This window comes from Schistocerca gregaria, chromosome 2, assembly GCF_023897955.1.
Source record: "Schistocerca gregaria isolate iqSchGreg1 chromosome 2, iqSchGreg1.2, whole genome shotgun sequence".
NCBI classification, from domain to species: domain Eukaryota; kingdom Metazoa; phylum Arthropoda; class Insecta; order Orthoptera; family Acrididae; genus Schistocerca; species Schistocerca gregaria.
In genome coordinates this window covers 230,829,136-230,856,715 of record NC_064921.1, presented here as the reverse complement: position 1 = coordinate 230,856,715, position 27,580 = coordinate 230,829,136, and the positions used below count along the sequence as shown (strand labels likewise).

The 27,580-nt window shown below is 37.5% G+C and overlaps 1 protein-coding gene across 1 annotated transcript in view; it reads right to left on the bottom strand.

Annotated features, from left to right (window-relative positions):
• Positions 1 to 443: 443 nt before the first annotated feature.
• Positions 444 to 27,580, bottom strand: part of LOC126336750 (DNA replication licensing factor Mcm7) — a 44,811-nt gene continuing 17,674 nt past the window's right edge. The window contains exons 8-14 of the mRNA XM_050000752.1: positions 24,374 to 24,587; positions 23,904 to 24,199; positions 19,317 to 19,498; positions 18,407 to 18,558; positions 15,866 to 15,966; positions 6,704 to 6,813; positions 444 to 926 (exon numbers count right to left, since the gene is read on the bottom strand). Coding sequence (XP_049856709.1) covers positions 725 to 926; positions 6,704 to 6,813; positions 15,866 to 15,966; positions 18,407 to 18,558; positions 19,317 to 19,498; positions 23,904 to 24,199; positions 24,374 to 24,587 — 1,257 coding nt within the window. The 3' untranslated portion in view covers positions 444 to 724. The remainder of the gene's footprint in view (positions 927 to 6,703; positions 6,814 to 15,865; positions 15,967 to 18,406; positions 18,559 to 19,316; positions 19,499 to 23,903; positions 24,200 to 24,373; positions 24,588 to 27,580) is intronic.

Genomic DNA, 27,580 nt, shown 5'->3' with positions numbered 1-27,580 from the left:
ATGAGACACACCCTTTTCTTTTTTTACAGATGATAGCAAGCTATGAGGTGCATATGGTGTATCATAAATACTCTAGAACTTTTTTATTCACCAAAATATGGAAGTAACTTGTCCACTTATATACACAGTCACAGCACTCGGGGAAAGGTATAGCAGGATGTGCGTACAGGCTCACAGCAGCGAAAGAGTTCATATTGGAGAACTATATACAACATAATATTAATTAAAAATATTTTGTGTTTCTTATTATGTCAGAGTTACTAATTTTTGAGTACATGGTGTTTGTGAAATATGGTAATGAGTGTTGCATTATAGCAGTGAAGTTATGACCAATGAAGTGTTCTATATAGAGAAAAAACAGATATATAAGCACTGTGGTGATAAAGACCCACAGGAGATGTAAAACTAGGTTGTGGAAGGGGCTGAAAATAATAGCCAGCACATTTTAGTAAAAGAGAGCTATTTATGCTCTCAACTTTATTTATCATCTTCATACATTAAAATCTGTATAAAAATATAGTATCCCAGCAGTGATAAACATCGTTAAGAGATTTCACACACATACACAATTAAGAGATTTAGTTTCACGTGCTTGGCAATATATTTACAAAAACTAACAACAAAAACAGTGTTGTTTATTGTGCAATGAAATTCTATCAGTTTTTACTGCAGAATATTTTAAAAAGTATATCTACCAACATGTAATTGTAAAGAAGTTCCAATTTCACACAAATGTTATCTTTGTTCGTGCCTGATTTACATGCCAAACGTTTAATTCTTCATACTCTTCAATGCATTCATCTATTTGGTCTGGCTTAAAGCCCTTGCCAGTACAATGCTCTCTTATTTCAGATAATTTTACCGTTTTAGAGTCGCCAGCAAGTTCACGAATAACTGAAAATATTCTGTCAACAACAGTTTGTGCCCTGAAAAGGAACAATTTGTTTTAGACTTTAGCACTATTATATGTACTGATATCTACTGCTGACAATGAAACATGACCTGAGGACTGTTACTAGTCAACACAAACTGATTATCATCTAGTTTTAATTGTATTCTATTGTGATCAAAATAATTACAATTTATAATAATGAAGAGATATCTACTACACCTTTCTTTCAACACCTGCAAGAAATAATGCCTAGACTGGCTCATAAAATGACCATTGCAAATAAAAACAACTATTACTCCTGCCTCAAAACAGGACACCAAATAAGTAAATGTTGAAGTGACTTCATAATGCCCAATATAAAATATAATATTTGCTGCTGTCTGCAGAAAAAAATTGTGGATTCACATAATGTGCGTGTCAATAATGTCATAATAGATTTTAAAATGGTTCAAATGGCTCTGAGCACTATGGGGCTTAACATTTGAGGTCATCAGTCCCCTAGAACTTAGAACTACTTAAACCTAACTAACCTAAGGACATCACACACATCCATGCCCGAGGCAGGATTCGAACCTGCGACTGTAGCAGTCGCGCGGTTCCAGACTGAAGTGCCTAGAATCACTCGGTCACAGCAGCTGGCATAATAGATCTTAAAGATTAGTATTTGCCATTACCTGATTAAATATAATGTGCAATATAAATGTGGATACTAATTTTAGATAATCTGTAATGTTAGTGAATGTCAGACATAGTACTGTACTTAAAGAAACAGGATCTATTTATAAACTGTGCACATTGAAGCCCTAAGAAAATTGATTGTAATTTCCAATCCCTGTCAGATAACATGTATGTTGTTATGTCATAATCATGTGCATGAGAGAGCTTCTAACTGTATTTGCAGTTCACTGTGTTAAAATATTAAAGTAGCAACATTTATGAAATGAAAGAATAATGTGTGTTCAGAACAAATATCAGACCTGCTATTTGTTTTATTACATAAAACTAGTTGTGCACCTTCTATAGATGGGTGTGAAAACTTCCAAAACTGATAAAGGGCAATAAACTTATTTCATAACCCAAACGGCGACTGCTTGCTGGAAACTCTTCCTCCACAATATACAACCTAATCACAGCGTTCACTAATATATTATAGAAAAAATTATTTTCAGTAGCTGAAAATGTTAAATTTATTAACATTTTTCTGTAACTGCCAACTGATCTAAATTACAGTGTCAAAACAGAAAGATCCAATTAATTGGTGAAAAAACCAAATCACACTATGCAAAAAATCAGTAATAAATAAATTTATGCAGGACTTCTAGGCACCATGAATAACAGAACAATTTTTTTAAAATTAATTCCACACATACACCTCTACCGCTTTTTGAATACCCATGAGAGAACTGGATAAACTCAGAGATTTACTTTTTCATCTTCCTCACTGAACGTAACTTATCACTACACAAAACACTACCCTACTCTGGACAAAATATGCAGTACCTCTGGATGATGAAGAGAAGACTACAGAATCAACGGATACTACGCTTTAGAGAGCATCACTATACCACACACATAGTAAGAGCCAATCTTGTAGAATTAGGATACTCATTAGCCACACTTCTTATCATGGCCATTGATTTAAAGACTGTATACTGCCTTGTTACTTTCTTCCTAATGGTACAGCAACTTTGTCTTTGTGCACTGTTGGGCAGATAAGAAGTTGACAATTTTTGCTATGTATGGAGTCTGTTTCCAGATATTCTAGGGCAGGCTGTTCCAAAGATGTCCCATTGGGCATGGCATCCGCAAGCACCATTCAGCTCACACGGGGGTAGTCACAGGTGGTGTGGTCAACCTGCCAGAAAGTCCGATTGCTTGTGTTTCCGTGCACACGCTGCCTGCTTGGCCACCTGAGCTCGGAGAGTGGACTATGATCACGTACACTACAGCTACAAAACTGCCTGCACACCTGGCTGGCTGCTTTCAGGCAGGTGTGCCGGGTGGAACAGCCTACTCTGGAAATATTCTCTAAGACAACACAGTTGCCATAAGATCTTATTTTGTGTTCTACATTTCAACAAAAGTGTGTTCAGTAAACATGAGGTAAGAGGCTTTAAAGATTTTTCTATTACCTGAGCCACACAAAAACAAGCCACTAAGCGGCTACTTCTATGATGGCGCCAGTGCGATAAAGCTGCAGTAAGATATGAACCACACCTGTATCCAGGCTGCTTAAACTTTGCTCTTGACACGTGTGTTTCATGTTGGTAGTCTAACATTTTAACATGTGAAGAATGAGAAGTGTGAGGCCCTTACTCAGTAGTAAAGACACTTTATAAAATGGGAGGAAGGGATAATTTAGACAATTTTAGACCTATTTCTATGCCATCAATGTTTGCTAAAGTTATTGAAAAGGCTGTGTTTGTAAGGAAAATTGATCATATTATATCACATAATTTGCTATCAAATGTACAGTTCGGCTTTAGAAGTCATTTAACAACTGAAATTGCAATATTCTCTTTTCTCTTTGAGGTAATGGATGAGTTAAACAAAAGGCTTCAAATGCTAGGCACATTTTTTTATTTAACTAAGGCGTTTGATAATGTTGATCACAAAATATTGCTCCAGAAGTTGGACTATTACGAAATATGGGGAGTAGCTCACAACTGGTTCACTTCTTACTTCAACAAAAGACAGCAAAATGTCATTTCATTATTCACAGGTTGAGAATGGCTGTGATGTGGTGGTGGTGGTGGTGGTGGTGGTGGTGGTGGGGGTGTACGGTCAAATGGGGAGGTGCCCCAGGGATCAGTGTTGGGCCACTCCTGTTCCTCTAACATTACTGATAACACTAAAATATTTCTGTTTGCTGATGACACTAGCTTGGTAGTACAAGGATGTTGTGTGCAACACTGGCTCGGTTTCAAATAGTGCAGTTCGTGATCTAAGTTTTTACAGTTTCTAACACACAATTTGACAAAACCCGACTTTTCAATTTCACAGAATGGGCACCTGATTAGTGAAACTGAACAGTTCAAATTTCTAGGTGTTCAGATAGACAGTAAACTGTCATGGAAAACCCACATTCAGGATCTTGTTCAAAGACTTAATGCTGCCATTTTTACTACTCTAATGGTATCTGAAGTGAGTGATTGTTCGACACGAAAATTAGTCTACTTTACTTATTTTCATTTGCTTATGTTGTATGGTATTATATTTTGGGGCAACTCTTCCAATTCTCAAATGATATTTTTGGCTCAGAAATAGGCAGTTCAAGCAACAATTGGTGTATGTTCACGAAGTTAATATTCAGCAGAAATCCAACCTGCATTTGGATCAGACTTCCTTAACTCTTGTGCAGAATGGTGTACAGTATACTGCTGCATAATTTTCGATAAGCTACCACAGGAATTCAAAAATCTTATCAGTAATCCACGCACTTTCATCATGGGTCACTCCTATTCTGTTGAGGAGTTCCTTAAAATATTAAGCTTATTCTTATGTTACATTGTGATTGGCTTGACTTTTCTGGGTTCATAAAAATTTTATTTTTATTTTTATGACGTAATTTCATGTACTGACACATTCCATGACCTTTGAGATTTTGGAACGAACGTCAAAAACTCTTGGAATTAGTGCGAGAACAGTAATAAGAAAGAGAGCGTTATTGCAAAAGTTGAAAAAAGTAGACGTGAACTGGAACAATTCTGATTTGCATGGATCAGATAACATATTTATAGCAACCTAAGGAAATTGGAAAAAGCAGCCTTACCTTGTCACTGACTTAAATTGTTTCCAAACTGGTGCAATTGGCAGGCAAATTTACGCTTACTACAGCAAGAAACAGTATCCTATCTTAGCAAAGTCACTAAAAATTGTGCTGAAAAGCATGCGTTTCCATTACAATGCGCTACATGGATGCAAAATCCTGTTAGAAAAAGTATCTATTGTTTTGGGTGAAAGCAAGTTCTTGCACAAAATTGGGATGGCAAGGACATACATTCAATAACATGGCTAGAAAAAACATGGGTTAATGCTGGGTAAAATGTCAGTAAATGTTGGATGCATGACACTCCAAGCAGCAGCAGTCATCAGCAGACAACAAGAAGAGCTAGATTAATTGCGGTCCTTGTCGGCTCTTCCAGTGGTTTTGCTTCTGATGCACTTTTAGTTTTACAATACAAAAAGACAGTTAATTACCATGAATATAGGTACCATACACAATTTGTTGTGTGGCTCAGGAACATTTCACAAGTTTCCTGCAGCTATAAAAATTGTAATGGACAATGCTCCATATCATTCAGTGATACTGAGTAAAGTTCAACCACAAACTATCAAAGAAGTTAAAGTGCAATGTTTACAGTTGTGAAATATTACTGCTGATATGAGTATGATGGAGCTCCTATTATACTTGCTTGTTAAAGAAAATAAGCCTATGATGGCTACATATGTAGCAAACTAAGCTGCCGACGAGCAGCGCAATACTAGAATAAGGCTGCCATCGTATCACTGGCTTTTCGACCGTATCGATTAAGTATGGAGTAATGAAAGACACACATAGGGAACAATGACACAATTGGAAAGGCTGTTTCATGAAGCTTTTGCGATTTTGGACACAGCCTTTTGGAGGTAAACAGTCGAGCATGTCGGAAAACTTATTTGAGCAGCACAGACAATGGAAGATATAACATGAACAACTAACGATTTGCCTTGGTGATGACGAAGATGCTTTTGGTGCTGATTCCGACAACGGTGATGATGGGGAGCTGGATGGAATTGTGCTGCTGCCCAGTAAACTGGCGAGCACAAAGCTACAAATATCTGTTATTTATTGCATCACTGTCATGATCATTGTCATATTAAATGTAGAGTGAGAAGTTACAATGTCAGTTACTGTTTATTTTGAAAACTACGTGCTATATTGTTTTTGTGGTATTGGATATCATCAAATGTTTATTTTCTGTATTTTTTTGCTCTACTAATGAAACCATGTGCTTTGTTATGTGCATATCTTCATTATTATGTGGTTGTTTATTTGTTGTCATTGTGGTAGCAACTCAAATTCTTATGTTCATTGCTATTGCTCAACAGCTCACATTTATGAGATGGAACAGGAAACTGCTTCTCCTGCTTTGGTGCAGTATTTGATTTTACCTATACTGAGCTCACCTTTGTTTTTTATCTATAGTGAGAAGTCAAAAGTAAACAAGTCAGACGGATCAAAGTAAATAAACTGTTTATTATTTCAAAAGTAATCATCGTAACTGTTAATAAATTTATTCCACTGTAATACATGACAATCAATGCCTTCATGGAAAAATGTTTGCGGTTGCCTATGGAGTCGTGATTGTACCTGGGTGTGCATCTCTTGGTGCAAAGCAAATCAACAGCCATGACCACATCTTTCTTCAGGAGTCTAAAAATATGGAAATTGCATGGGGGGAGAGTGGGATCCCATGGAGGATGTGTAAAGGCTTCTTCCCAGCAAAACTTCTGCAGCAAAGTTCACACGACCTTGGCAACACGTGGGGTCAACCAAAGTTTTAACAGTTAAAGTCAGGGCAAGCAGATAAACAGCATTAGTTGAACTATGTACACAAATATTGTTTTCTCAAAATATTACACACTGATAATGAATTTCTTCGGGTAACTCTTACAAGGAGGAATTGCATTATTGATGTAACGAACTGAAGTATAATTTGTAGACCTCTACTTGCTTCCTTCCTCACATGCCCAATATAATAATAATAATAATAATAATAATAATAATAATAATAATAATAATACATATTACTACTATAGAAAACTAACCTCCCTAGTCTCTCCTCTGTGTGGTTCAGAGAATCCTTTGACATTTCCATAAGCCTCATAGCTTCAGCAACATCTTCCTTAACAACAACATCAGCCAGTCTCAGACGAGCCTACAACATAAAGAGAGAACATAGAAGTGAAGTTCATTCAGTAATAAAAGTAAATGCAGTATTATTATTCAGACTAATGTACTACACAGCAAAACTAAAAATCCCTCTCCCCTCCACAAAGTGACAGGTACAATTTCAAAATGAGCAAAACCATAACATCAAAAAAATGGCTCTGAGCACTATGGGACTCAACTTTTGAGGTCATCAGTCCCCTAGAACTAAGAACTACTTAAACCTAACTAACCTAAAGACATCACACACATCCATGCCCGAGGCAGGATTCGAACCTGTGACAGTAGCGGTCACGCGGTTCCAGACTGTAGCGCCTAGAACCGCTTGGCCACCCTGGCTGGCACCATAACATCCTTCTTGGTCTTAGCATCTGGTAACAGCAAACATGATACTTTCCATATCATCATCAACTAACCTATGTCTCAACATTTTAAGATGATTTTCCAGCATTAGAAATCATAGAATTTACTGCATCCACAGTGGTTACTACCTTGTACAAACTTATCTGACGATGGATAAATTCTAAAATGTGTCATATGAGCAATAAAATCATCCCTTGCCTCACAAACCATTATGACCCAAACAGTCTGAATGCAGAAAAAAAAAAAAAGATTTTTTCCATGTGATATTACGAATTAAAAGTTTTAGTTTTTTTCTTTACTTGTACTGTGACACCTCTCTTCTTGCTAAATTTCATGATTCTATGCCTACCAGAAGTACCCTAACAAAAATATGACTTAATTGTCTGTATCTTGATTGCACTGATGTACAAAGTTTTACACCGCCAAGGACCATAGATTTCAGTATGTGACAAATTTCAACTTGATATGTCAATACATTCCTGAGAAAAACTGTTTTAAATAGACGGACAGGAAGGCAGACAGACAGACAACAAACTGATCTTAAAAGGGTTTCGTTTTTACTGAATGTGGTACAGAACCCTAAGATTATACAGTGTTAGCAGAGTTTGCTCACTATGCTTGTTCTTTAGTGTTTTCTTAACCGTTTGTTGACAGGTACAAACAAATTATAGTGATCGCTGGTGAACATTCTGAATGCTCTTTCGCTTGTGTTCACTTCAATTTGCTGTGGTGTATACGAGGTGTTACACTAGTTTACTCAAGTTCGATGCAGGCTTTAGAACATGGAAATGATATTGTACGATTATTTTTACTTGATTTGGGTCTATAGTCATAATTAGAGACTGGATTATATTCATCATAAAATATTAAAATATGCATGAAAAATGTTTAAAAATGCATGAAAAGTGTTGAAATATGTAAGATAAAATAATAAAAAAACATCTTAGTTGTTGCGTGTATTATATCTCACAGTCAAAACTGTGCACGCAAAAAGTTAGTACATTTAGAACGCTGATATTTCCTGAATACTTTCAGGTAGAGGTTAGGAAGGGAGCCTTTCTGGGATTATTTTCTAAAAATTTGCAAAATGGGGACGCATACCATGTTTCAAGAATTGTTCCTTCTCTGCTGCTGTTGTTGGTAACAAGTGGATACAATGCGAGTGAATCATACTGAAATAATCAATATTTACAGGATCAACTTTAAGATATATCACATGCAGAGGCGCACACTCAAAAACCCCGCAATACTTTATTAAAAACGGGAGATAGAGAGAAAAAGAAAAACACAACAACATACAATCCTGAATTTTTTGAACAGCATTAACTTTTAATTAACACTATTGGACAAAGCATCATTTACAATTTTCTACTATTGTAAACAAACGACCAAGTACGGTTCCAAATGTTTGGTAGTAAGATTGTGTCTTTGATCACTCAAAACATTTTTACAAGCTGAAAAAGACCATTCTTCATCAACTGACGTAACTGGGCAGTTATTGAATTTGAGTGCTATGTTGGCACTTATTTTTTCTGGTATAAGTTCAGACACCCCATTAATAAAACTATAAATTTGGCACAAGGGTTCAAAGCTTGAGTTATTGTTTAAAATGTTTTCAAACTTTTCTTTAAGTGTTCTCGGTAATACCTCCAGCAATACGAAATTCACTAGAATAATTTTATTCATTTATTGAATAGATTCATTCAACGCCAAACCTTGAGTTTCAAGCTTTTTAGTACTTGCAGGTATATGGGAAAAATGAGTGCTGATCATAGCAATGTCTTTTTTAATACTGGAATCATTAAAAGCTTCCTTGCACTGACAAACTGCCAAAGTCTCTGCACTATCGAAGTCGTTTACTACCCCTCTAATGGCCTCGAAATGTTCATTGTAAAACAATACATCTTCGACATGTGTACCCCAACGAGTTACCACTGGTTCAGGAGGTAAAGGCACATTTGTAGTTTTTCTTTATAGGTCTTCATGTGAGCAGTAGCCTTTAGAAACATTATCTCTGTGAATGAAATCAGTTTATTTACAATCACCAATAAGGAACGTACTTTTTCAGCAAGGCCATGGTACTCTATGAGCAAAGCACATCACACGAATCTAATTGGGATAAAATACTCGGATGGCTTTTCCTGCTTTGACATATAGGGAGCAGCATCTGAAACAATAAATTTGCAATGTGATGGCCCCAAGTGTCTGTAGTTTCGTCAGCTGAAATCCAGATAATGCTGTCCTTGGTGGAGTTAATTGTGTATTTCTTCCAGAAATTGTTGGTATGTAGTTTTTATGCAATGTTGTTCATCTGGTATATTTTGATTTAAGTAATATTTGTGCAGGAGGTCTCTGAGGATAGGGTTTGTAAGTTTGTGAAGAGGAATATTGCTTGCAATGAATGCTTCACATAGGTCCATGTTAAACCAATTTTTTTGGTTACCTTTGGACAAATCCCTGCTACTGCAACTTGCTGTTGTCAAAAGTTGTTGTCTAGATCCTTTCTTTGAAACTTTTTTTCTGTATGAAACATTTTTCTCACAAACTTGACAAAATAAAACAATTGCATCATATGTAAATGTTCCAGGACAGTCCGCTATCCACAAAACGACATTTCTTTTTTCGTGTGGTATGGCGTGCAACATGTTACACACAACACATCGTAAACACGTTCAACTGTGTACACGTAAATAGAAAAGAAGCACCCCATCATCCTCTGAGAGGATGCGGATAGGAGGGGCGTGGGGTCAGCACACTGTCACACATAAACAGAATACCAAACTGAAAGAATGGACGTGCAACTAAAAGCTTGTATAGTTTAATTTAATTGTTGCTGATGCATATGGTATGACAGCAGAGGGCATTAACAGGGGTCAAGGGCACAGGAGCATTGACTGTCTGCCTCTTCCTCTTCTGTAATGATTTCACTAGGCCGTGGCCTCTCGGTTAGTGTTCTGATTCTAGGTCATGGTTAATCTATGAGACCTCAAAACTAGATCGAGCTAGATACCGCCTGTCTAAATTTTTAAAATACTGTAAACATAAAGTGAAAATATGATCGTCACTAGTTTTTTTTGATAAAGTGTGCATTAACCAGTGAAAAGGAGCTAAATATAAAAATTCATATGCAACATTTGAATGCGTATAATCCAGTTTCAAGTCATAACATACTTTTTAAATGAAATCACTGCCATCATTAGACTGTCAGATTCCATTATTCGTTTATTTCACTATCACAGTTTCAGATGCGGACTTACTTTCAAGTTCGAGGTCACAACTAAGTACTGCTTCTCAAGCTGCGTTGTTTATGAAATATTATCACATTATGCCTTGCAATTTTTTATCCATGTGTTTTATAGGTTTCAATTACCTTGCAGTTGAAAATGGCTCCACAGCTGAAATCACGATAGTGAAATAAATAAATACAAGCCAAATAGTGATAATGATTTCATTTAAAAATATCTTATGGCTACTGTGTGGGAGGCTCAGTTGCCGCATTATGTAAACATGTAAATTTTAAAATTTGGACTGTATCAAGTGCTTGGGACTCTTATTAGTTCTTACTTGTAACTAATAATTCATTCATCTGAATTCAAAATCCACTGCCATAACCTTTCTTCATCTTTGATGGGAAATCTGAAAATTTTTTTGTTCAGGAAATGTCTGTCTGCTCTTTACATAGTTAATGTACTCACAGGCACTCGGTAAGATGACTTGGTCCTCCAGCAACACTATCTCAGAATCAGCTGTACTTCGCAGCTGCCAGCTGGTGGAAAGTAACTTGGGACTGCTTAGCAGTTGGGCAAGGTTGCCACAAATGTTGCCGAAGGAAGTGCCACCTAGTGGTTGATGCCGCAAGTAAGGGTGCGGTGCTTCCGCTGCCTGGTAGCTGTTCCCTGACGAGGGTTGCCTGCCAGAGCAAGCGCTTGGTCGACCTGTTTCGTATGTGATCTGGGATGGAATGTAATTTCAGCACGTATTTCATTATGTAGAATGGTAGGACCATTTATTATGGACAACAGATCACACGCAAATAATCATGGCTGTCTGTCACATTAACATTTTGTTGGTTTCGTAGTGGACTTTTCGCTCATTATATGGTCTCCGAGTGTCAGGCATTATCCTTGTTCTTTTTGTAATAATACTCTTTACTGTCTTTTTTATTGGCTCCATGTTAACCTATATTTAAATATCATTTTGTACTTTATTTTATTTTACTTTACTTTTAAAGAAGTTCATCAACGTTTATCTAGTCAAGTGCTTACATACCTGGCCACCTGCAGGCCCTCCCTGTAACTTGGCTCTACCCTGTTTAAGTGCCACGTCCTGGCATGTATCAGCAGTTGTTTCTGTATCTCTCAAAATGCTTTAGATGTATGATGTGTGCAACAATAGTAATGAGATTGATTTTTTTTATCTACCAAAGCTTTTACTTGTTTCAAACAACAATACCATATCCTCCAAAGTGTGTATTTCGCTTCAACAGGTATACACTGGTGGAGTTGTCATTCCCTATCAAGGCGGCAGCGCTGAAAAGCTTCAGCTGGTTGGGGCTTTAATATGGTAGTCACATTCTTTTGATTGTTCTCCCAAGCCCCAAAAAATTTCCTTTCAAGACATTTTTCAATGGTGGGAAAAGAAAAAAGTCACAAGGATTCAGATCAGGTGAATAGCAGGGCTGTGGAACAACGGGAATATGTTACCAGGTAAAAAAAAAAAAAAAAAAAAAAATTGTGATGGAAGTGGCTGTGTGACATGGGTCATTGTCATGATGCAGCATCCACTTGTCTGTAATGACACATCTCACTCCATTCACTTTTTCCTGAGCATTTCAAAGATATCTTTGTAAAACACTTGGTTGACAGTTTGTTCTGGAGGAACAAATTCTTTATGCACAATACTCTTACTGTAAAAAAAAATAAATATCAGCATCATTTTGATCTTTGATTTGCTCATTCGAACTTTTTTTGGTTGAGAAGGTATCTCAGTGTGCCACTTCTCACTTTGTCTCAGGATCGTACTCAAAAAACCAGGATTCATCACCTGTGTTCACATGAGTGAGCCATTTGTGGTCATTGACAATCCTCTAAAGAAGATCAATGCATGTTTCTTCAATTGTCCTTCTGCTCAGTAGAGAGTTTTTTTGGCACAAACTTTTTGCACGTGCTAAACTTGAGTCAAAATTTGATTTATGGTCAAAGTGTTTAACAGGTCATCCATCATCCATATTGTTAAATGTCGATCTGATCTCACAAGAGCAAGCAAACATTCAAAATTTTCATTGATTTTTGAAGTTGCAGGTCTCCCTGAGCGAGCTACATCTCCAGTGTGTTCTCGGCCTTCCAAAAATGATTTGTGCCACAGAAAAACTTGTGCTCTTGCTCAGGAATGTTCCCCATAGGCCTGTCCTAACTTCTCAAAGGTGACACTCTCATATCCTCCAAGTTTAACATAAAACTTGATGGCACAACACTGCTTCACATTCCACTTTTACATTTCCATAACACACAATAAAAACACGTCACTTCACTGATAAGAGCTCTCTAAAATCACTGGGGGGGGGGGGGGGGGGGGGGGCTGTTGCCTTATCAGTTGCAGTGTTGTCAGTCTTTTTTTACACACACCTCTGTGAAGTAAATATAACATAACAATTTTCTAGAACATAACAATTTCATTCAATATTTATGTTGTTACGATATTTTAAGATCTTTGTAGGCATTCAATTTTTTAAAAATCACATATATTTTAATACGGGTACACACCACACTAAGTGTATGAACGAGTGGTTTTGAACATTTACGTGCTACATCTTTTTGTTGATGGTACCTACTGCTCCATTTAATTAATTCTGTTGTACTTTGTTGTTCAGTACCACGTAGACACCACTGGATAATGGCCTTGAGGGCCAAAACTGGTTGTGGTCTTTTAAAATAAAAAGTGCAGGTGGCACTGGCATTTTATTCAAAACCAATAATACAGTTGCAGAAAAATGTTCCATATGCTGGACAAGAAATTATTGTGTTCAGATATTCAGTTTGCCACACGTATCTTTGTAGCTGGCTCTTTCAATTTTTTTTTTCCCTCTCTTCAGGCATTTGTCATGTCTGTCCTTGTTTCTAAACAACAAAGGGGTCTTCTGTATGATAGTGATGTGTAGCACTCAGGTTGAACAAATTCTTTTCTACAGTACATCTTGTGAGCTACCTAGGCAGGTTTATCAACTATCGTTACCTTTGATTCCTCTAGAGTCTTACATAATCAGACATCTGCCTGGATCCCAATGTATTGGAAAACATAAAAAATAATCTAAATTACATGCTCACAATACTGACACCATTTCCTACCACACAATTCACTACGCACTCCCATGGGTGAATTTGTCAGTACAGTCCTTACTGTTATGTTGATGCCTAAGTTCGTAGTGTTTTTCCACAAGCTTAATAAACACAACACGTACAAATAACAGACTTTAATCATCAGTAATATATTCTCCTTCACTATTTACAACATTCTGCCAATGCTGGGGTAATTTTTTGATTTCATGACTGTAGAAATCACATGGTTTTGAGGCAAAGCACTCATTGAACCACGTTTGGAGGACATTATCATCTGAAAAGCAAGTTCCTTGAAATGTGTTTGATTGAGAGCAAGGGTGCAAGATAGGTGAATAAGGTGGTTGCGGAATGATTTCTGAACCAGACTCCTGTATAGTGTTTTTTTTGTCAGTCTATCAGAATGAGGGCACGTTTTACCATGGATTGGCACGCAGCATTCCTGGTCTTGTTCTTGGACTGCATTTGTAAGGCAACTCAGTTGTTGACAATAAAAATCATACGAGGAGTCAAATTTTTTCAAAATAGCACCCTCTTGCTTCAATACAATTCTAGAGGCAGTGTTTCCAGATCTGGAAAGCCTTATCCTTGATGTCCTCAGAGCTGATGTAACATGAGCCTGGATGTTTTCAATCATATCTCAATGTTTCCCTTTCAGACTTCCTTTTAAGCAAGGAAACAAAACAAGTCTGGGGAAGCCAGGTCAGGACTGCAGGGAGAATACGGAAGCAATGGAGTGTGGGTCCTCTCCAGAAATTCGTTGTCAATGAAGACACTGTGGCTTGGGAGGGTTGTCACAAGGCAGGTTCCATTAGTCCTCAATATTGCTTTGGCAAGGTGTGATTGTCCTTTTTAGTTTTTTTAACACTCCCAAACAGAAAGCTGCATTCACAGTGGTCCTGGTAGGCACAAATTCTTAGTGGACAATGTCTCTGACATTTTCAATGGTTTAGCAGGTTGATGGATGTCTGTTGTGAGGTTCATTGGTGGCCACCTCTTGGCCCTCCTTGAACGACTTGTGCCATGAGAGAACTTGAGATGTAGACAAGCAATCACTCCCAAAAGGCTTGCTGAATTAACGGAAATATTACGGTTGTGGACTTTCTAAGTTTAACACAAAATCTGATAGCATACTGTTGCTCCACAGAACAACCCATTGTGCCATTTTATGTAACAACACTGCCACGTTTTAAATCTAACACCTCCCTCCGGCTAATCCAGCAGCTTAGCGTGTGCTGCAGTGTATTACTGCATAAGAAAGAAATTGGTCACATTACCCACCTTGTATAGTATAATACACATCACTTATTGCAATGTACGACTTTGCCATGGGACCTAGCATCTTAGGACAAAGAAACATGTGCATCTGTCTGTAGCTGAAGTCGTTATTACATGGGCATTTCAATATGACAGTTTGAAGTGGGGAGCCATTTTGTATTATGGCTGGGTGATAGTCTCGGCACTCAACTGAGCAGTAGCTGTTTCCATATGCTTTATGTACTCCACTTTCTTTTGCATTGTGCATAGCTCATTATTTTATTTTTTATTTTTGAATGAGTGAAAAGACCAATCATTGTCCATCAGAGGCTTCGAGTAACTCTTCCACAGCACAGAAACTCCTTTGTTTAAAGCTTAAATGAAACCAAAAAAGAAAACATGCATAGACCACTTCAGGAGAAAAAAAAAACCACTGTTGAAGTTTTTGCACAAGCAAACATTCCAGTCAAGGAGCTCTTGTTACATCATCATTGTTATCACCACCACCACCACCACCACCACCACCACCACCACTCTTTCTACGACAATTTCAAAGCACCAATACTTTGTCATTGGGCACGCAGCTTGGCAACCTTTCAAATTTGTATCACCAGTAGCTGCTCAAGTATGCACATACTGATTTCGCCAAAAACAGAGGCAATATTTTAAGGTTCCTACTCATTTGTACCCACGCAGAACTATTTGATTACAAAACAGCACAGTCCACACACAGCACTTAATTGTTCAAAAATTCACATGCAAGTTGAAATTTATTTGCCAACAGTTTGCTTTCAATAACCTAGTATCTTGTAAGAAACCAACAACCCACGTATAAACTCAAATTACTGCATTGTCCTAGTCAAAAGTTGTCTTGCAGCACAAGATTGAATAATTCTATTGTAGTTCTTTGCTCTGATGACCAAAGAGAAAAATCTATTTAAACATAATTTTAAGTTCAAGCACACAGTCAGCATTACTGATTTAATGACTGCATAAATCAGAACAACTGCACAGGAAACAACGTGATGACAAGTTCAGTTTGCTATGGGACAATAGTGGTAATGGTGCAATGTCTTATGTTCAGCTTACCAAAGCTGTTGACAAGCGAAGAATTGCCAACAGATTTCTTGCAGATGTAAACGTGACATCCTTGCTGTTGCGTGCTTCTCTTCTCATTTCCACGTATGAACCTGAAAGAAAAATGATTATTACATATTAGGCAGTTCCAGATATGGCAATATTACCAACTACAGTTGACACACATTCTGTCGTGTTATGATCTGTAGGTCACTCAAACAATCGCAGCAGCAAGGTACTCATGATCACATATATTCTTGAACCAAAGATGCTAATTAAAAATTCAAATTAAAGAAAACCAACTGCTATAATAGTGATACCCCTGTTCAGATGAGAGTAACTCATAGTATTCTATTTTAAATGATTACATGAGAACTGCCTACAGAAGGAAAGTCTCCGCACTCTGGCCAGAAATGGCTCCCCCCCCCCCCCCCCTTTCCTACTCCATGTCATCGACCTTATCTCGGGATTGACTATGATTAGCATGTTCTGGTAACTCAGGCTCATAGATCTTTAAAATCACACAGCAGTAGCAAAGGCAGGATCCAGCCAAGGATTCACAAAACACCAATACACAGGACCTATTGGGAGTGTCCTCCTGTAACAAGTTTCATCTGTGGAAACTACTTCAAAGAATTAAGCCGAGAAATCACTGTTTCCTACAGACATGTGACATGTTAAAAAGTTGAATCCATTTATCCCTTCTGTCTGTGTCTAGATGTGTTTGCACATTGTGAATATGATGTGGGAACCATCCAGGTATTTACCTAAGTGGATGTGGAAAACTGTCAACAGACATGATGGATGGCATACCAGCAACCACTTTATCTGCGAGGCAGATTTCGATATTAGACCAGTCTGCCTCCCTGTGTCCCAGAAGCAGGTATTTCAAAGTGCTTGGTTATCTGGATGGGTCATCACTGTGATGCTCCTATTGCAGTAATAGCAGCAGCAATCAGCTCGCCACAATATGTTGCGGACAATACCAGGTGTTTTGCCATATTTCTCTTACCAATATAAACATTTGTCTCATTTATTTTCCAGGTTAAGTAATACTTGGCACTGTATTCAGAACATACTGCAGGTAGAACAGCAGTTTAACGCCAATAATGTATACCTCATCACAGGATTGTGTATTCGAGGGCAATATTAGTTTACGAAAACTGTATGTCTTCCTCACAGAATAGTACTTCAAAGTGACAACTGTTCTGTTAGCATCCTTCATGCACTGAAGCAGACCATATTTCAACAACCTACTGCTCACCCAAGAACTTCGAACTTCCTTCAAGATGTCCGAAACACTGTATCCCAGCTAAACCTGTGTAGCATTATCCAGGTAGATCGAGTGTTTAAAACCCTCCATGACAAGTAGAAACCAGTCAGATGGAGAGGTCAGCTGTGGCATGAAAAAATGACTAGGGACATTATTCAGCATAGCTGTGCCTATTACGTTAGTTCCACCACATTTTAGAGACTTTTCCTTTCTTGACATGTTATGTATGAGGAGTTTCATTTTAATTATTTTTCCCTTTGAGGCTTGGTTTTCTTGTTAATGCTGAATCTTTGTATTCCACACTCCTCATTCATTTGCAACTGCAGAAAATAAGGCAGGGCTTACGGGCCTTGCAAATAATTGGGTAAAAGTAACATCATGAGGAGTGTTCTCCTTGCTCCTCTTGCCCACTCCTTTTGGTGCAACCCCTCTACCCAATACAGCTACCACACCAGGACAATGTAGCAGTGTGTATTTGTTTTGTCTGTCTGTTAGCTCGAGAGGAGGACACTGTCCAAAAGTTTACTGAAAATTTAATTTTGTTTTCGTTCCTTTTGACTGCTCAATTGAATGGTGAGTGGTAATTTTTTTTACACCTTCCATTCTTTGTATTCCATCCAGAACTTTTGTATCAAGGCAAACCTGCAAAACTTACATTAATAAACATTTTGTCAAGCATTAATTTTTTAAAATTATTTCAACATGACCTATTCCAAAAATTCTGAACAACAGTCTCTGAATTATATACTAAATAGAGTACAGGCAACTAAATGAAAGCTAAACCTTCACTTAAACTGCTTCTTCAAACCAGAGAAAAATAAGAAAATAATTAACCTGCACCTCGCTATGGAATGTTATGCCTGACATGGTCCTTCCCCCCCCCCTCCCAACTTATTCTAGCCAGCTGCGGGAGAATCTACAATGTGCTATTGAATTCAAAACAGTGACATCTATATATTTTTCATACATATTCATTTTATCAGGAGTGGAAGTAACATAATGCACAAGGGAAAACTTTTGGACACCTCCTGCCTATTGGTGAAATTCTGGTTCACTACACTGCACTTGATGAACAACAACCAACCCATTTACTTGACATCGTCGTATGAAAGTAATCATAATCGCGTTATATAAGCATATGTATATTTACATCAGAGAGAGCTCGTGGAAAAAGGGGGCGCCAACAACCACAATTACAGATAAGCTCCAGAAGAAGCAAAAGATATTTCTTCATTATACTTTTAACTAGAAATAGAATAAGCAGTAACAGTCCAACTTACCAACAATGTAATCTGACAGTTCTTCAGGAATAACAGGATTCTTTTTCTTGCATAATGCAATGTAACGCCGCATTAACTGCATGTCCATTGATTTGAATGTCATCGGTGGTTGTTTGCAATGTTGGTGAACATAAGCAATGTGGTGAGCCAGCCTGCGTAAGAAACAAAACAAAGGAAACTTTATACTACTTGCCATGTTGACATCTTTATTATTTTTTGCCTAAAAGAAATGAAAATCTCCCACTACCCACACACACAAACAAACACAACACTAGGGAAGCTTCCCATAGCTTTCATCTGATCAAGTCTGCAACTACCAACATGTGACAGACATAAAACTGGTCAAACACACAAAATGGTATTGCAATATTGTGTTTGAAGTATACATAGCATTCTTCATATAAAATCTCATGTCAACTTTCTTCTCCACATAATTTTCTAACTAAATCTACAGTGTTGGCTGCACCAAGATGAATACTATGTAACTTGTCATCTCAGTACAACCTATCTTTTGGTCCTAAACCAGGAGTTCCACAATTGTTCAGATACATTATTATTACCTTTATTATCTGGACACATGCTGCACTAATCTATTAAGGAAATTCTAAAACAAATGTATCAATGAGGTAACAGCTAGCTTCCAGTTTGCCATTGCAGAGAAATAATTAACTATTTTGGCTGCATCTTGCACAGAATGATACGTTGGCATCAGATAGTACAACCTCAGGCCATGAATGAGCTTCCCAAAAAATGTCACTTGTCTGGTTATTGTGCAAAATCTTAAAATAAATTGCTTATTGATTGTCACTAATTACATTTTAATTATTTCTTAACCAAGAAAATCTATCCAGATATGTAAGGACCTAAAAATGATACTTTTAAGCAATTAATGTTTTGTTTCTACATGTACCTGAGATCATTATCCCTGTCCGGCTTGTCCTGAATTAACCAGAGTAGGTCAAATCGTGACAAAAGGGCTGCAGGTAGCTGGATATTTTGTTCCACAGAGCGTTTAGGATTGTAACGACCATATGCTGGATTTGCTGCAGCAAGAATACTCACACGTGCATTCAGACTTGTCATTATACCAGCCTGAAAAAGGAAAAAAGGCAAACATGCTACACGTTAATTTAAAAAAATTGTGACAGTAATTATAATACATATATAATTAGATGTTCCACAGCCACAGCATATATTTTAACGGCAACACATTTGTTAATGTGATTACATTATCATTTCTTACATTCAAAAGCAAAGTTCCCCTGACACTCATTTAAGTTAACCCTTTTTCTGCTACCAACACAATCTCTGCATTCCGTGCTGAGAGTGGGTTTGTTATGGCAGTAGGATTGTCGACTGCTGCGATCTGGGATTGCCACTACTGTGAGACACTTCTCACTCACTCAAAAAATTTGTAATCAGTTTGCAGAATTAGAAACACACTGATTTTAGCTCATATACTACAGTGTATCAAATGTAGATAAGATAATGAAATTTTATTTAAAACTGAGAGCAGAACAGTATCTCATAAGTTATTGAGTTTTACATCTGGAGGACAGTCCCACTCATTGTGCCCATTTCTGTCCTTGTGCATTGCAAATCATGTTGTCATAACATGTTTCATAATAGTGAGACAAGATTTTCTGCACTTGACAGCATGCAATGAGGCATGTATATTTTATGAAAAATACTCAAAATGATTTTTTTGCCGAGATATGGAAGTAACTTGTCAATGGAACACGACCAGTAAACACGGCAATAGCACTTCACGAAAACACAGACACTGCATTTAAAAGCTCCTTCAGCACCTGTGGAATGGCAGAGTATGAAAAGTTAACTTGTCATCAGCTGTTAAGGGGTTAAGAATTAAAATTAAACTTCTATCCAAAGAAAATTTTTTCTGTTGGGAAAAAGAAGAGAGTTGGATTTATGAAAAGCAAACTGGAAATGTGAAAGTGCTTGTGCTTGTATAGTATATGAATCCTTTTGGCTGATCATCTGTCTCTTCCCCCCCCCCCCCCCCCCCCCCAATGCACACACAAATGGCCATGTGTTCACCAGCAGTACTATAATTACTTACACTTAAAGAAGAAAGCAACCACTTGTCTGCCTCAAAGAGTTTATTTAGACATATGCAACTGAAGAAGAGCAATCGTCCAGTAGAAAATGTTTGGCACATACTGAAGTAGGACAAAAAACAAAATATTAGGAAACACAAATAAACTTCAGCAACTATCACTGGTTTCTCTGTCTTAAGCTTACTGCAATTAAAGATAATTTAAAATCAGACAACTTTTGGTTTTATTTACAAAGAATTTTCTGTGATCATTCTGGAAATAATGATACACAGTGTGCCTGTACATTTTGGCTATTGTAGATTAAAAATGAAAGAAAAGTTGGTGCTTATTTCCTTACGATGTTCCTGCCTCTTGTTTACATATTCTGCAAACCCACGATTCTTCCTTCATTGTGTGTGTGTGTGTGTGTGTGGGGGGGGGGGGGGTTTGAGGTTGAAACAAACTTGCTTGTACATTCACACTTGGTGGCAACATTTGCTTTTTTTTTTTTTTAAGGCACTCTTTCTTACACTGCAGTTACACGTGTTCCACACTCAGCACCATATTAAAATGTTTATGTTGTTTTTCATGTAGGTTGTGAGCATTGCCAAAGCGTTAAAGTTTTTTTTTATGTATTTGTATGAGCGTGTGGAGGGTGGTGTGGGTGGGATGCAGTGAGTGGGTGACATTGTGTAGGGGGGTGGTGAACATTTATTTTTAATGTCATGTTAAGTGCTGAAAGTCAAGTATCCTTTTAGAACACTGTACTGCCTAGATCGTAACTTTGTTTCATAGATAACCAATTTCAGCCAGTTCAGGAATGAAGGGGTCTGAAAGAATACTAGGCTCTCAAAGATATAAGATGGCCTCCTGATTCCACTGACAATGTTATTATTTATGATTTTTTTTTCTTTTCTGTTACTGTTTTCAGAATGCGGTTGTTTTCTTGTAGTGCAGTTTTTTTTTTTAATCCGTGCATGACTTTGACGGTAATTTTATGTTGGTGCAAGTGTTCCACGAAAGTTGAATGATTTGTCCTATACTCAAGATTTGTCCATACTCTTTATATCTGGTATCAAATGTTCTCCTGATTTGACCTATGTATCTTCCTCCACATGTATTACATTTCAGTTGGTATACTCCTGATTTCTGATATAGTTATCTTTTTCCCATCATTTTTTTTTTTTTGGAAGTACCTTTGAATTGAATTGTTAGTTTGGTGGGGTATTTTTTGCCTTGTTTTCTGAAAATATTGGATATTCTGTATTTGTGGCTGTACGTCACTGTACACCATCTTTTGTTTTCTTTCTTTCTTTCTCCTTTTGTGTCATTTCTGTTCTTGTGTCTCATATGTATGTTCGTGTGGAATTGTGTACTTGCTTTGGTGATGGCTGGATGTTTGCACTTTCCTGTTCTTGATTTTATTATTCAGCTTTTTACTGAATGTTCTTTTCATCCCTTGCTTGTGGTTATATGCACTATGGTATTAATATTTTTTATAGCTGCCTGTGTCTAATGGGACTATGTTTGCTCAATGGAGCATGTGAGTGCTCCTTGTTTGTGAGAGTATGCCTGGTGTATGAATGATTTGTCTCAAATGTGTGTAGGCTTTTCTGATCCTTCATGGTGATGTCAAAGAAATTTAATTGCCTAAGTTGCTCTTTTTCTATTGCAAAATGTATCCACCATGAACAGAATTTATTTCTGTATGTTACTGGTCAATTTTAGTGTTTGTTTTACCCAAAAGGGATGATCATGGAAGTTTCAGTTTCAGAGCATTGTTGCAGCCTATATGCAACAGTGTGAATGTGCTGCTGGTATATGAACACTAACATGTAGGCACGGGATTAGTGTGGCATTCATGTCTTTCCGACATGTGTGCAGCAAAAGCGGGAATTTGAACTAAGGCTACTTCATTACCAAATGTATCCAAACAGACAAACGACACTAGACATCCATCGAAGAACGAAAAATGTGTTGGGGGCTGCATGCCTGTTGAAAACCACCATTGTGAAATGGTGCATCAAATTCTGTGTTGGTTGCAATTCAACACAAGAAGTTGGTCAATCTGGGAGGCCAGCCACTTCCATTATGGACAAGTGGGAGATACTCTAGCATCTGCCCCATAATCCTGATCTCTCCCCATATGATTATCACACTTTCATGGGCCGACAATTCCTGTACGATGTGCAGCATGCTGTTATGGACCTCTTCACACAGAAGGACACGGTGTTTTACGCTATCAGTATCTTCAATCTGATGTGTCGGTGGACTGATTGGCTCAATGCTCACGGTGATTTTGCCTGATAGGTATAAATATTCTTCAAACAAACTTTTTGACTGCCTCATATCAGGCACAAGATATTACCCATATACCTACTCCAGTATATGATGTTGAACCTATCTGACAATATTTTGTTAAAAATGACTTGTTCTGCATGGCCCATAAATATGTTTGCTATGGTTCCACAAACTACTAGGGATCCCATTGGTAGAACCATGTTGAACAAGTCACACTTAAGATCTCCTCCGAGTTACTTTCTCTATAATCAACCCCCCCCCCCCCCCCCCCAGCAATTCTTATCTCTGCAGAGCATGTAATACATAAATGCTAATTTACACACATGCACACAAACTTTTGTCTCTGCTCTCCACCAGTCTAATATTAATAATTTCGAAGGTTGGCAACACTCACAACCTACAGGAAAAACTAATGAAAAGGCATAAAATGTAATAATAACGTGCCGAGTGTGCAACGGAGAAAGGGAGTAGTTTGCAGAAGATGTTAACTAACGGAGAAAGGGAGTGGTTTGCAGAATATGTGAACTATCTAAAAACTGTAAGATACATGCTAGATTTATAAAGAAATGCGGTTTTTAATCTATACGACCCAAAATATACCAACATATTATATAATTCATATTTCCAGAATGGCCACAGATAATGAGTTGTAAATAAAATCAAAAAGCATCTGGTATAAAATTATCTCTAATTGCAGTAAGCTTTTAATTTCAGCAACTTGTTTATTGGTCCACATGTAGAAACCGTAATCATCCTTTTAATAAATACCCGTTTTTGGGGGCAAAGACCACAACTCAGCAACCCTTTTTGTTTCCTTCATCAATTAAGAATGAAGTGACTCCTGCTTCAGTACTTTATTCTGTTAGCAAACACTATTAACTAGACTGATGTTTCTTTGATATCTTTTTGTGGTCCATCTTCAACATACCAGTTACCTTACATCTGAGCCCGTTTAATTTTAAACATCTCTGTTTTATTATCCCAGAAGTAAGCCTAATCTTTTCCTGTAGAGGTTTTTGCAGATATTAATTCTGCCCTATTCCTCCAAGAAACAAGTTGTTTTGAGCAAGATTTAAGTTTTGAAGCCTTCAGGAACACACACACAAAAAAATGTTAAGTCCATTCTTCCTTACACTCACCTTTGCGATAGAAATTGTCTGCTGTTCCATGACTTCATGAATGGCAGTACGATCATATTCAGCCATCTTATCAAATTCATCTATACAGCATATTCCCTGGTCTGCCAACACAAGCGCTCCACCTTCTAACATCATTTCGCCAGTCAATGGGTCTTTGGTGACAGAGGCAGTGAGACCAACACCTGATGATCCACGGCCAGTTGTATACTGACTTCTTGGAGCTAATCGATCTATGTATGATAGTAGCTGTGATTTGGCCACACCAGGATCTCCCATTAAGCATATATTGATATTGCCTGAGAAAAACAAATGCTTGTTTACTAATCAAAATGAAGACAAATTTTGGATATCAATATTTCATTTTAAGTAAAATTACAAACACTAATTTGAGATTTTTTGTAGACTTTCCCTACACATAGACAAAAGTAATATGCAGTGACACAAAGCAACAGAACTCGCATAAAACTAACCTCTAATCTTCATGCCATTTGGACAGCGGTCTACTCCACCAACAAGAAGCAATAACAAAGCCTTCTTAACATCCTCATGGCCATAAATCTCAGGTGCAATGCTTCCTGCTAACTTGCTATAGAATTCCTCTTCCGTCAGTTGCTGAATTTCTTCTTCAGTCAGATCACCATCTGGTACTTCATTGTCCTCAGCTTTATTCACACAAACAACTCTCTAGAAAAGGAAAATTAATCACCCATATGAACAGCATTATTTGTTAAAATATCAATAAACTTAGAAAGCATTATGAATCTATGAAGATCACATACAACTACATTCAATTAAAACGGCAAAACTGGTGAGTGCAAGTAGCACAACTAGTCTACAAAACAGGATCTTCATAGTCAATGAAACAGCTAGAAGTTACTCACCATGAATAATTTTTACTTCATTGGTGGAATACTAAGGAAATGCAGATAGTCTACACAGATAGTCTACAAAGAAGTTCGATAATAAAGCATTTTGAGACCTATCCTAGAATACTGCTAAAGTGTGGGGGATATGCACCAAGCAGAACTAATAGGGTATGCTGAAAGTATACACAGATGGGTAGCATTAATGGTCACAAGTTTGTGAGATCCATGGAAAATTGTCACAGAGATGCTGAAGAAATTGAACACGAAGACTCTTTAAGATAGACATAAACTATCCTGATAAAGCCTACCTACAAAGTTTCACGAAGCAGCTTTACATGTCTTTAGCAAATATACTACACCTTCCACAGGGATTGTGCAGACTAGATTAGATTAATTACAGCACAAATGGATGCATTTAAACAAGCATTCTTCCCACACTCCATACATGAATAGGAAAGGGGAACAAACCCTAATAACTAGTATAGTGGGATGTACGCTCTGCCTTGCAGTTCAGTGTTTTGTGAGTACAAATGTAGATGCAGATAATTTACATTGTTGCACTCTTAACAAACCCTGTAGAACAAGAAAGTTTAGACCTCCAGTGAATGCTCAATTCAAATAAAATATTACTTTTTTTTTTACCACTAATTTTAGCTTTTCTCCCAACATACAGGTTACTCACATGATTCACTGGACAACAAATGAATAACTTTAATACTACACTAAAAGAAAATCTAAACTCCCAGATCAGAACCAGACGACCCCACTATGCTGACTAGCCACCATATCATCTGGATGCAGTACAGAGGGGCATGTGATTAGCACAGTGCTCTCCCAGTTGTTGTCAACTTTCCAGACCTAAAAGCTACTACTTCTGATTTACATAACTCCTCAATTGGTCTCACAAGACTGTGTCCTCCCATCAAGAAAAACTCCCTGGCACTACTAGGAAATGACCCCAGGTTCACCACATGGGAGTCACATGGACTGAACACTCAGCTTTGGAGGTGGACATCACATATTACATCACACGACCACCTAAATTACTAAACACTTTAGGAACTTTTCAATGCACTTCCAAAAGAGAATGCTGAACAATTCATGTCAACTCACAAATTCAGAGCTGTGTATCTCTCAGAATGTGGGTTGTGATCACAGCTTTGCCAATTCTATGCCAGGAGGCATCAAAATTCCTTAATTTTAAACTTTAACACATTCACGTTAGTGCTAAGAATTATGTTTCTCACTGTGAAGTGGTGAGCATATTAATGCTAGCCTTCATTTGGTGGCACTGTTTTTCCTGTTTCTCGCAGTGGGGCAGTGGTCATATTCAAGCACCGTAAGCTACCTTTTATTCTGAAAGTAGTGTAAGTCCATTCTTTTAAAACAATGAGAGGTCTCACAAAATAATTTTTCACTAAATCACTTATTATGTGATATATCATTTGCTCAGAAAGCTCTCTTATTGAAGGGTTACACAAAATTGAATTCTCAACTATTCATTGCACCTGGCTGATAGGCAATACACCATGACACATTTTGTCATCACAGTCACTGTGTTCCACATCCATGCTGCATAAAAGTTTAAATACAGCATACATTGGTGTACTGCCAGTAACATAATTGGTAGAGTAAAGTGTGAGCCACTGAACAGGTTACAGAATGTCCTTTTTATGTTAAGTTCAGTAGGATAACCTTCAATACCATAGTGGTGCACTCAGTTGGAAAACTGCATATGAGTAATGAGTACATTACTTGTAGCACAGAATACAGTTCAAATATACCGAATGGATTATGTGATGTGCGCATATCCTAATAATAAACAAGGTCCCAATTACACGATTGTAGGCTAGAATGAAGAAGGGAGTGAAATGACAACATGGATGGATATCTGAACACCAAATTGAATTACGGCTAGACCACGAAAGATGAAAATGCCTCAGAAAATTGGGCACTGGAGCAACTATTCATGTTCATCCATTCTTATTCACAGCACATGATTTAACAATAAAAAAACACTAAGTTTAATATAAGTTGAAGAGGGTGAGTGGAGGATACTGATCAGGAAATTTGTTTGTGGATATGATCTGTGTGGTGGTTGTGGGTGAGGAAAGCCTGAGAGAGGTTGTTGGTTTAAGTATTGGGGGACTTAGCAGTGAAGCAGATACACCTGCCAGACACCTAGCTTGTGGGGAGGTGAGTGAGTGATGTGGAAAGTATGGTAGCTGTCAAAAGTGTAGATATTTTTGCTTATTTGTAGGTTTTACATTGACTGAGGTTTGGATGTAGGCTTCAATGTGATGAAGGTCCCATTCAGGAAAAAAAAAAAAAAAAAAAAAAAATTAGCCAAACGCTAGTAGGCCTCACTAACTGAGAGTTCTGTATAAACTCAATTATGTATACAGACAGTGCATCCATTTTGGCAATTCAGAATCTCGACAATTTATGCCTGTTATTAAAACGGATACTGGCATGACATTGATCCCTGGAATTCCAAGACTTTCGAGAATGTTATAATTTAAAATTGGACATCGGATAGCAAAATTTTGTGTGTGTGATATGATTCTAGATCAACAGGAAGTACCCTACAGGTTTGATGAGTGAGTTTGCGAGTACCAAAATATGTGACCTACATGGCCGTATATTTTTATCAACTTTTACATCACCAAGAGACAGAGATCTTAGTAACTGACAAATTTCAACATACCTTGTCCATTCATTCCTTCATTCAGACAGACAGACAAGACAGATGAACAATGAAAATTATACCATAAGGGTTCCGTTTTCACTGATTGAGGTTCAGAATCCTTA